Source organism: Vespa velutina, chromosome 13 (assembly GCF_912470025.1).
Source record: "Vespa velutina chromosome 13, iVesVel2.1, whole genome shotgun sequence".
Taxonomy (NCBI): Eukaryota; Metazoa; Arthropoda; class Insecta; order Hymenoptera; family Vespidae; genus Vespa; species Vespa velutina.
In genome coordinates, this window is record NC_062200.1 from 2,659,825 (window position 1) to 2,672,324 (window position 12,500).

The window sequence follows — 12,500 nt, forward strand, 5'->3', positions numbered from 1 at the left end:
AAAAAAAAAAAAAAGAGAAGAAAAAAAATTTAAGGAAATTCGAATGATTCTCAATCGTTATAAATTTATCATTATATGTATTATGTACCGTAAACGTTAAATATATTAGAATATATTTTATTAACATTATTTATTATAATTGAATCGTTATTATCGATCGAAGGATCGTAATAAAGTAAGATCGTAATAATAATGATTAATGTGAATCAAAAAATGTGTTAATCGATATAAAGGCAGGGAGAGGGGGAGGGGGAAAAAACAAGGAGAGAAATATTTTTAATGAATAGATATTTAACTTACTTATGAAAAAACAGCCAAGACCGAGGAAACCTGCGAGACACTCGAAATCAAGAAGTGCTGAGAAAATAACATTCCCCAATGCGACTCCTAAGTTTCCGGAGGACGTGATGATACTCATACTTGTGGCCCTTAAATTAATGCAACCATTCGGTTAACGGAGCACGTCGCGAACCTCTTGCATTTATAATGGCTTTTTATCTATCGTTATACCAGTGGAATGTTGCCCCCATGATAGTGAAAAGCGAAAGAATGAAGGAAAGAGTAAAAAAAAAAAAAAAACAAAAAGGAGATAAAAAGAAATGAAATCTTTCTCACCCCCATCTCCTCCTTCTCTCTCTCTCTCTCTCTCAAGAGAGAGAGATATTCTTATACTAAGGCGGTGGGAGGGGGGGGGAGGGGGAGGGGAGATCAAGAGAAAGATATGTAAAAACGATTAGACTTATTTTATATTCCTAGGTATAATTATTATTTTTATCAAGAAATTTCTGTCTCCGTAGAGTTCGTTTAAAATTTCGAAAAAAAAGAAAAAAAAAAAAAGAAAAAAAAAAACGTTCCGATCTGATATGAAAATTTAAACGAATAATTGAATGAACAAATTGCTGCACATTGTATTTATAGAAATTGATATGAAAAGATTTTGTTCGTTCGTTTATTTGTTCACTTATTTATATCTTTCTTTTTTTTTTTTTTCTTTTTTTTTTGAAATCCCAAATTACTCGAAATATCGAAGGGCAATTAATTTTTCTCGTAAGAATGACGAATAAAAGGATTTGAGATGAAGATGAGGGATGATGATCTTGATCGAATCGTTTGAGACATTGTTAATGGTTTTATAATAAACGTTTATAGTTTTATTTACGAGGTATTACCTTAACGGTATAGGAATAACGTCGGCATTCACCGAGTTAACGACATTACTCGCTATTCTTGATGTCACGATAACGGCGGCTGCTAACGTCAGCATATAGGGAGGTGCCTGTGCCCAATTTATTCCAAAACTGCTTGCCAGCGATATCAGGAAGGCCGCAACTGCAACATTAGTATCTGTTAATCTACGAATTAAATTCAAGACGTTATTCGATTCGTCATTGTCCTTCATAATGAAATCATTAATTATATATGTATATATGTATTACTTATATGTTTTGGCGTTCTAATCAATATGAATTATAGACACAGGCGTTCTAATCAATATGAATTATAACAAATGTGATCGTTCGTTTATCGATATATCTAATTTAATTAAATGAAATTTTAATAGGCCTTTTTAAACGGACGATCAATATAACGATATATTATTTTTATCGAACGTAAAATAATTATTAAATAAATTAATAAATATATGATTATATAGATACACGAGAAAGAGTATCGAAAGTCAAAATGATTATAATAAAAGTAAAATAAATGAAACGTCGTAATATGTTAGGCATATTATCCTTCCTTTTTTCTGTTCTTTTTCTTTTTCTTTTTTTTTTTATTTCTTTCTTTCTTTTTTTTTTTTTTTTTCTTTTATCCTTTTAATAATACAAGTCAATTTCTTTCCCTGATAGAAGATACTTTTCTAATGGAATTAAATGAAATTGAAAAATTTTCTGTTGAGATAATATGTTATTATTTATGAAAAAAAAAAAAAAAAAAAAAAGAGAAAAGAAAGAAAGAAAGAAAGAAAAAGAAAATCCAAAAGATCAACTTTTACGTTCAAAATTTAACACTTGCGTTATACTTTAAATAATATAAGTATTTTCTCGTTTTATTAATAATTCTGTGACTGGGATATATTCTTTCGTTCATCTATCAAAGAGATATAATATAGTTTCTAATTATAGTAAATATGAAAAAAGTACTTACATAATATCATTTGCTTTCGTAATCTCGTCGTCATTAGAAATCCCATAAGGAAACCGAAGAGAACGGCGGAGGATGCAATTATCGTTGAATTTTGATAAACGACAGGATTGATTTTCCACTATGAATAGAAGAAGAAGAAGAAGAGGAAGAAGAGAAGAGAATAAAGAAGAAAATCAGAGAAGAAGAAAATATTATATAATAAATATATATATATATATGTCAAACAATAAGAAAACATAAAAGATAATGATACAAAAACAATTATATTATTTTATTAATGAAGCATTTTTAATTACGAATATGAGTCATTTAACGAAGATAAATAAGTCTATTATCAGTTGATCAGTGATATCTTTGTGTAAAATAAAAAGTGTGTATATATATATATATATTTTTTTTTTCATAATTATCATGCATTTCTCGATCAAGAGGAAAAATAAAGAACCTACCTCGAAGCATGCATCGTCAAAGTTTGTATTGTTTAAATATAATCTGCCTGGTTTAGCGGCATGACGATCCAACATTTCACATATCGTTGGAGCTCTTCCGACAGGTTTCCAATGCTCGTAATCGTAGTTACTTAAAATCATGAACATATGTGGGACCCATAATCTCATAGTATTAAAACTGAAAGAATATATCAAAACACATTGATCTTTATAACATTAACAAGGCATTTTATTTGTACTATATATATATATATATATATATATATATATATATATATCTTTCTCTTTCTCTTTCTTTAGGAATTAAACGTTTTATAATATCAAAAAAGTATTCACGATTAAAATTAATATTTTTTTCTTTACGTTTATATCTTACGTATTAATCGATAATGTTGCTGTTATTAACGAATAGATATGATTATTATTATCATTATTATTATCATTATTCTTATAATAAAGTAAAGAAAAAAAAAAAGAAAAAAAAAGAAAGAAAGAAAGAATGAAAGAAGAAATAACGTGAACGATATGGGTCAAGAAAAAAAGGTTTCTCATTGGATTTTACTTACCCGAGCATACTTCCAAATTGTAGGAAAGTTACGTAGGAGAAGGCTGGAAGATAAGGCGCCGAGAACAAGAGTTTAGTGTTGTAAAGGTCGATTCGCATTTTTTCGAGGCTCGCCCTTAACGTCGGCCGTGATAATTGCGTCTTCTGGACGACCAAAGCTTTTATCTGGAAAACGAACGTGCAAGAGGAGAGAACAATGCGAGAGGCCGACGGTCTCTCTAGAATCCTCCCCGTAGGTGAATTATACATCCGACGCTACCAACACGCCGTCCCGGTATCTAAATGTTCTATTCGCTTGGAAAATCCGATTTTGCCGTTTCTCTGTTTTCTCGAGTCAGACGGCAACCTACCATTCCCTCCCCCTCAACCGTTTCTACCCTTTACCGTACCATACCAACCAACCAACCAACCAACCAACCAACCAACCCGGGCCAAGCATCCCTTTCTCACGTGCTTTTGCTGGACGTATCGTAAATAAAAAGTGTCGTTTGTTTTCTACGTGCAAAGATATCTCTCTCTCTTTCTTTCTTTCTCTCTCTTTCTCTCTCTTCTTCTGTCATGGCCGTTTGTTAAAAGTATCAGAGGGTGAATTTAGAGAAAAAAAAAAAACAAAAAAAAAAAAAAATGAGAAAAAAAAAAGAAAAAGAAGGAAAAGAGGAACTCCTCGCGTATTTTCGTTCTACAATAGGGGGATTGACCTTGCGGACAAGTTAACGACCGATAAGACTTTGTCACGTAATCAATCTTGATTCCTACATATATATATATATATATATATATATATATATATATATATATACATACATCGACGATAGAAAATCTCATAAAGTATTGGCTGGGAATTACACGTAAGCTTAGTTGGAATTATTTTGATTTAGCTTTTTTTTTTCCTTCTTCTTCTTTTTCTTCTCCTCTTTTTTCTTTCTTTGACCCTTCCTTTCTAAACGAACGATTTGTCATATGTTGATTCATAAATGATGATAAAATAGAAAGAAAAGAAAAATCTTTAACTCATAGACATTACTGTTACGTTAGTTACATGAAAAAAAAATTGTTGGAAGTAAGAATTTTTGGACAATAAATTATTAATTTATTGTCCAAATATTATTATTATGATTCCTATTTTCCTTCTTCTTCTTCTTCTTATTATTATTATCATTTTTGAATTATACAGCATTGATATATAGCATCTTATATTTATAAGTAATAGATTAATTATTATAAATTAATTATTATTATAAATTAATTATTAATCATCAATCTTTAAATATGAATAATAACATTGGAATACGGTATGGTAGGAGTATCATGTTGGACGTGGTATTTTAATTCGACCTATTGTTGTTTACAAATTGAGTTTAGTATAAATTTGAGAGAGAGAGAGAGAGAGAGAGAGAGAGAAAAGAGAATGTTCTGAAAATTCAGACGATAGCTAAAATATTCGTATAGGTTTCGTCAGTAGGAATGTCAGAAATTTTGATTATTAACGCGATCGTTTGGCCGTAAACGAGTCCCACGAGATATGAGAGCGTAATATTCAGCAATTTACGAGCATTGATTAAACCACGTCGTTAAAATAGTCTCTATTATCATGGTTCTTCATTACGACGTACGTTGAATGATGAGTTAACGTTGAAGCCATCTATCCATCCATCCATCCATCCAACCATCCATACCAAGCCATTTTCAGAACGATTTATAGTGTAAATTCACGAAAGGGAAAATGATTGAACTCTCATTGATTGGTTTGGAATAGTGAAGAAGGAAGGAAGGAATAAAGAAAAGAATGAGAGAAAGAAAGAAAAAGAATTTCTAGGATAAGGATCGAAAAGAAAGTTATTTCCTTACTATAACGCGAGAGAAGAGTTAGAGCGCTACCCGTTATAATTACTTTTACGATCCTCAATCTAAGAAAACTTTTCTACCTATCCTTTTTGCTATGTTTCCAACGTTAACAGTTCGCGTAAATTCGATCTTAGCGAAGGTTCAGAAAAGTTACGTGCGTTAGATGAAACTTTCGCGTTAAAACTTGTCTTTAATTAACCGATCGACATGATAGGAGAATGATATACAGGGTGAGTCGATAACAATTTGTTGGATGGTAAGAATTCAAGAAATAATGATTAAGAAAAAAAGAAAAAAAAAAAAAGAGAACATTAATAAGAACAGACTGGTTATTTCTGTTTGATTTTTTTTTTATATACAAAGAGAAACGATTTATATGTAATAATATATTGTTCATTATTTGTTTTTCTTCTTCTTCTTTTTGCCTTTTTTTTTCCTCTTTTATCGATCTATATATATATGTATATATATATATGTATATATATATACATAATTATGTGAATAATTATCATGTCATGTAATTATTATTGACTCACTCTATATAACGACTACTACATATCGATTAATTACGAACCTTACCGAGAATGTATCGGCCGGTTTTCTTGTGTTCATGGTGTACATTCTACGAAATAATTTTAATGCCTCATCCTGCCTTCCAATTTCCATGAGATGTTTTGGACTTTCAGGTAACATGCTAGCAGTAACAAGTCCAAGAACAGGTGGTATTGAACAAAGAAGTAAATAAATTCGCCAGCTGTTATAGCTTTTACCAAATACATCGACTACCCATTCTAAGGGTAATATAGTAAAGCCCAAAGCTATAAAGAAAATAAATTATTATTAATAATTATAGAATATAATTTCTCTAGATAGTCTTATTATATCTATACATATATACATATATATATATATATATATATATATATATATTATATTTTGTGCAAATGGATATTATTACAACGAGTATTTGATTATTTAAGCTTTGATATTTTAATATTTAATTGATTATTAATTAAATGTTATTGAATAAAAGAAACAAAAAATATTTTATATTCTCTTGTTATTATGACTTTTCGTTGAATCAAATCTCATCAGTACGATTATATCAACGTATGAATCGTTTCCTACCTGCTGGTACGATAGTTGCCATGGAAAACAGAAAACCAGACCAGGCGGCGAAACGTGGTTTATATGTTGCAGAGTGAAATTCTGTTAAGTATCCCATCACCATCGAGGGTGGACCGCCAGCTCTGGAATTTATATGTGTGTCTCTTTGTGTTTGCTTGTTTGTCTCTCTCCCTCTTTCTGCCTATGTGTGTGTGTATATACATATATACATATATATATATATATATATATATATATATATATATGTATATGTCATAAAGAGAAATATAATAGATGCATGTAAGTGGACGCGAGCGTGCACAGGCATATGCACATATGTATATACGTGAGTACGCTTATAGAAGTAAAAGTATGGTTACGTCAATTCCAAATTATGATATAGTAACATCAAATAAGATAAGAAAATTATTCTCTTTAAGCTTTTAAACGAGGAAATAATATAGCACACGTAAATCATTTGTGTTGCATGTTAATTATCCTTTTTTTTTTTCTTTTTTTTTTTTTTTTTTTTTTTTTGTTCACCACTCTTTTAGTTTTTCTTCTTCCTTTTTTTTACTTCTTTTTTTTTGTTTTCTCTTTTTCCTCTTTTTTTCGTTTCTATCCTATATCATTCGTTCTTTACTCACATGACACCGCTGATAAATTTGATGAGTAAGAACACGTGATACGAGTCTACAGCAGTGCTTAGTATATTTAGGATGGAATCCGCTAGTAAGCCAAGAACGAACAAGGTCCTTCTGCCTACGTAAATCGTCACGTAATCCCACAACGAAGCAGTGGCCAGCATTGCTATTGATAAGACAAACAAATACATCGTTTTAGTTGTAATTGTTTTATTTCATAAGATCAAGAATCAAATTTCGAATCCGTGTTTTTATCACGGAACGAGTTTCATAGTGTGTGCGTGTGTTTTTTTTTTTTTTTTTTTTCTTTTCTTTTTTTGTTTTCCATACTTGTTTGTTAATTTTTTTTTTTTTTAACTGATATAATTTTTGTCTCTTGTTCCTTTTTTTTTTTTGTTGTTTTTGTTTTTTAAATCAAACGTTATCATTCAATTTCAAAGATTTTATGATAATGCGACTTTGGTTATCAGTGACAAGCAACGTGTTCTCTGGACAAAATTATTACGATAGATAGATAAATAGATAGTGCAGTTTGAAAGATCTGTGAATAATTGTCGGAGAAAAGGAAAGAAGATAAAAAAGTGAAAAACAAAAAAAGAAAAAAAAAAAGAAAAAAGAAAATAAAGAGAAAATCATTTTTACCTATGAAGGGAAATGCAATGAGTAGTCCTTTTCGAAAAAATGTAAGTTGCAGGTCGCATTCGGCAGATGCTAAAATAAATGCGGGTGATGTTGTATCAAAGGCACCGGTCCATGCTATCGGCAATGCCGCCATGAAGAGTAATACGTTGAACAGTCCAAAGCCTAAAAATTATTTTTTAATTAAGATTGTGCGATTGTATTCGTACGTAAGAATAAGTCGTTGTACGTTCAGACATATTTTCGGTCAATTACTCAAAGTCCATATTTGAATTAGATTATTTATTTGGAAATATACGCAATTTTTATCTGAAATATGATAAAGCTGAGTGAAGAAATCCAAGAAAAGAAATATTGTATTGATAATTCTTTGATAATCTTTAATGTATATAATATTCGACGCATCTCATTAATTATTTTTCGTATTAATCAAAGTGTAGAGAGAAGAAAAAAGAAAAAAAAAAAAAAAAAAGAAAAAAAAAAGAAATGAAAAATGAAAGATAGAAAAAAAGAAAAGAAACGGAGAAGAAGAAGAAGAAGAAATAAGAACGTCTTTCGATAAAAAAAAAAAAAAACCTACCAGTAACCGAAATAGCTCTTTCATATTCGGCAGGTTCATCGACGTTGACATTACCTATCAAAATAAACAAAAAATGAAATATCAATTTTTAATTTTTTCCTATCGTATGAAAAAAATTTGCCACATAATATATAATACATATTGATGTCAATCAAAAATTGTACATATAAATGTACATATACACACACACATATATATATATATTTGTAGAATATTTTATTTCTTTCTCACCGGTTATTGTTGAGATTTTATCCTCCTCTGATGTTTCTTTGACCATATCCAAAGATCAAGGAGACAATAAGATTCACTTGAAGATGACGTTTGCGATGAAGAAGAGGTCGTTCGCTCGTTGTCGAACGCTTCCACGCGTTTAAATCAATATATTTACGTAGATCGAAGTTGAACAAAAATTTTCAAGCTGAAGAAATTCACACATAAACATATATATTTATTTATTTATATACACATACACATTCGCATATATACATACATATATATACATATATATATATATATATATATATATATATATATATATCCGTGATGAGAATTAATAAAAAAAAAAAAGTCACACTTCGCGAACTATTCGAAGGGAAAAAAAGAAAAAACGAGCTCCTCGACGTTAATCGAAGTTCGATATTTTCGATAGAATTTTGAAAACGTCGCACACCAATTTTCGTATAATAATAAGATTGTTTTATTAGAAAGTGTTTTAGAAGGCGGCTAGCACATTTTTCGAAGATTCGCGCGACACTCCAACTCGAGAAAAAAAGAAAGAGAGAAAGAGAGAGAGAAAGAGAGAGAGAGAGAGAAAGAGGAGAGAGAGAGAGAGTGAGAGAGAGAGAGAGAGAAAGGGAGATAAATACACACTCGATAGCGGACGAATGAGCTTTTACTGGCAACTGTCCCGTCCACGACCGACGCACGTTCCTACGACTTGCCAATAAAAACGGGTCAAACGATTCAATTGATACGCACGCTTCTCAAGCTGCTTCTAATCGTCCGAACGGCCATACGAAAACAGTTGTTAGGGAATCCCTCGCTCTGCTCGATAAGGAATGTCGCGTTTCGTACGTTATCGTGTTAATTTTTATTTTATATATGCATATATCTTTTCTCTTCTTTTTTCTTCTAGTTTTTTCTTTTTCCTTTTTAATACTTTTTCCTCTTTTTTCTTTTTTTTTTTTTCTTCGTCACCTTCTCCCACTCCCTTCGCCGTTTTTATTTCCCTCCTTTTTTCTTCTTACGCCAGAGTCGATAGTTTTGTTCAAGGTCATCGAACGCGCACATAGGGCGGAGAGGGGGGAGAAGGGAGGGGGGGGGGAAAGTAAAGGGGAGATGGGTAGGCTTAATACAATTTCCGTAAGAGATATTTCTCGACGATTATTACGTTTTCTTTTTCTTTTTCTTTTTCTTTTTCTTTTTCTTTTTCTTTTTTTTGCATGACCTTAGCCTGGCAAATGTAAGAAACACGGATACGCACAATAAATCTGCACGCATTCAACGTTTATTGATTATAAAATATCATCGATCTCGAGGAAAAAAAAAAACAATGATTTAATTTAAAGAATAGATATCCATGATACGAAACGTGATCGTATTACAATAAATATGATTTCGACCAATGAAGAAGCGCGATCGTTCAAGTTCTTTATAGTTTCTTCTTTTTCGATTACGTCAAATCAGCTTATAGTGGAAGAGGACGGGGGGAAGGGTGGGGTGGGATAGTCACGTTTTGATTTACACTTTACCCACGTTTCCAGTTTTGTTTAGATATTCATTTTGCACCGTTAAATCTATAAGAAAACTTTTCAAATTAGATATTCTATCACATTGAAAGTTCTAATTAAAGTCTTCTTACTTCCGTAAACAGTGATATATAATGATGCCATTAGTATCGTTACTTATACGACGTTGATTATCTCTGATATGATAATCATAAGGGAATAAATATGAATGATTTAAGATTAATTTGAAATTCTCAAGTGATATTTGTTGCTTGAACGAATTGATGAACGTTAGACCGTACATAAAACGTACACAACGTATATACATACGTATGACTATCTGAACGTTCCGGAAAGGACTGAAAAAGTGATTCGCGCGAAAGATAAGTTTTCTCACGGTGAACGAATAACCAAGGCAGAGAGAGAGAGAGAGAGAGAGAGAGAGAGAGAGAGAGAGAGAGAGGGAGAGAGAAAGAGAAAAGAAGAAGGAGAGAGAGATGCTAACGTCGCGTTGAACTTTGAAAAAAGATTAAAAGATTTTTACCGTTTGATGTCTTATCTGTTTATTATCGTTAAACAAATCGATTTAATTCGTTGAATTGTGTGTGTCTGTGTGTCTGTGTGTCTGTGTGTGTGTGTGTGTGTGTGTTGAATATTAATCTCTATATCCGATAATTAATAGAACTTAATAGAAAAATATTTTTATAATAGCGTGAATAAAGAACATTTAAATTTGAATTTCATCATATCAATTTCTTTTTTTTATAGAAAACTAATGAAACGTAATATACGTATTTACTTAGACATATCCATTCGAATATTGCAATCAATCATTATACTTTTCCTATCTATTTATCTTTCACTCTTTCAAGATATGGATAATATTGCTTTTTCTATCGTTAATTGATAAATATTATTGATATAAATCGATAGATTTATAGAGATTGATAATAAGATCGTATGATACTTCCTATCTCTTTTTTTATTTCTTTTTATATATATATATATATATATATATATATATATATATATATATATATTTGGATATACTTCAATACATATAAAAATTTTAATTAAAACAATATCAAATGTCTATTCAAGTTTAAAATGGAACAAATGATATAATAGAATCAAAATAGGTTGATATCAATCGATCTTTTATCTCATTATCTCATTAACTTCTTTTTTCTTTTTTTCCTTTTGTTTTTTTTTTTTTTTTTTTTTTTTTGCAAATAATCCCCCAAAAAAAAATACTTTTGGTCTCGAAAATTTGTTTTTTTTCTTTTTTTTTTTTTTTCTTTTCATTTATTTTTTCCTCTTATCGATCAATCAACCAACTCGAAGTAATTTTTATTAATTCTGATGTCAATATTAATCGTGTCTAATTGATAAATTAATATTTTCTGAAAGAGCTGATCTCCTTTGAAATTTCGAACTTGGTCTCGTGATTTTACAAGAATCGAAGGCGTTAATTAGTATCGAAAACAAATTGAAGAGAGACAGAGAGAGAGAGAGAGAGAGAGAGAGAGAGAGAGAGAGCAAGAGCAAGAGCAAAATAGAGGAAGATAAATTTAGTAAGCTCGACACCCCTCAGAAGGCTATATATGGCTCTTTCTCTCGCTTAAAGTAGAAACGAAAACGGATATTTGATTCGGTGTTAGGTAGCCTTTGGCCCATTTTCACCAACGCGCCCAAAGTGTGCCTGACCCAGTTGACAAGAACACGAGAGTGCCATTCAATTTCCACGGATAGTGGAGGAGAACGAGCTTCTGGTACAGCTTGGGCATCTCAGTTTCCACTTCTCAACGTGTACATTTGGCAGACTTTTGCTTCTATCTCCTATCTCTTTCTCTTTCAATCGTTATAAACCATCTAAAAGCATCATTTCTATACGCTAAAAACTGAATTTAATATTATTGAAATTATCACGACGGATAATTTGTGGATAAAACTATTAGAAGTGATAAAAAATTTTCTGCGACGTAAGAATATTTTCAAACACGGAGGAGTTTTTATTGTAAAAAAAAAAAAAAAAAAAAAAAAAGAGAAAAGAGAAAAAGAGAAAAAAGAAAAAAAAACTAGACCGACCTTTCGATATATAAGTATTATGGTATAATAATGTGATACCGTGGAATATCGATAATATTTATTGCAAATATGTTTAGAGGCAAACCTTATGTATATATATATATATATATATATCTGAATGAGTATATAGGAGTGGTCGTTAAACAGGCTGATTTGAATTAATTTTTATGGTAGGCTGAGCACACTCTTACTTGAGATAATTATGTGTATAACTGATATTATCAAATAGAAAATGTTCTGATAGTGTATAATTAAATGACGTCGGATCTGAGTAAAAAAAAAAAAAAAAAAAAAAGAATAAAAAAATCTTTTTTGAAGGTAACAAGAAAAAAAAAAAGAAGTATAAGGCGTTAATAGTTTACAACTTGGTCGAATATCTTCGATTGAAAAGGGACTATTTAGGAAGATAAAATATCATGAAAAAAAAAATGTATATATATATATATATCTCAAAAAATTACAAGTACCTTTAATTTTAAGTTATAGATTCGTGAACTAAATATATATATATACATATATATAATCCTAATTATATATAAACGCAAGTGAAACAGTTGAAGAAGAAGTTGCATCAGGGTTTATAGATATAATTAGATTTGGCTGTTACATATCTATTATTTAAAATTAAATGTACTTACATTTTTTTTTTTTAAACAATATCTTCTCTCTTTCTCTCTCTCTTTCTCTCTCATTCTTTCACTCTTT

At 30.3% G+C, this 12,500-nt stretch overlaps 1 protein-coding gene across 9 annotated transcripts in view; it reads right to left on the reverse strand.

Moving 5' to 3' along the window:
* The window catches only part of LOC124953704 (synaptic vesicle glycoprotein 2B-like), a 25,790-nt gene that overhangs the window by 1,223 nt on the left and 12,067 nt on the right, over positions 1–12,500 (reverse strand). For 2 of the 9 annotated variants that reach the window (XM_047505498.1, XM_047505496.1), the window contains 11 exons: positions 8,212–8,398; positions 7,981–8,034; positions 7,404–7,565; positions 6,765–6,927; positions 6,139–6,260; positions 5,590–5,828; positions 3,167–3,330; positions 2,601–2,778; positions 2,152–2,269; positions 1,170–1,329; positions 301–428 (listed from right to left, as the gene is read on the reverse strand). In XM_047505498.1, the coding sequence (XP_047361454.1) occupies positions 301–428; positions 1,170–1,329; positions 2,152–2,269; positions 2,601–2,778; positions 3,167–3,330; positions 5,590–5,828; positions 6,139–6,260; positions 6,765–6,927; positions 7,404–7,565; positions 7,981–8,034; positions 8,212–8,257 (1,534 nt within the window). In that variant the 5' untranslated portion in view covers positions 8,258–8,398. Of the gene's footprint in view, positions 1–300; positions 429–1,169; positions 1,330–2,151; positions 2,270–2,600; positions 2,779–3,166; positions 3,331–5,589; positions 5,829–6,138; positions 6,320–6,764; positions 6,928–7,403; positions 7,566–7,980; positions 8,035–8,211; positions 8,399–8,850; positions 10,006–10,037; positions 10,059–12,500 lie in introns of those variants that run through there. The other 7 variants (XM_047505499.1, XM_047505500.1, XM_047505497.1 and 4 more) reach the window with 7 other exon arrangements.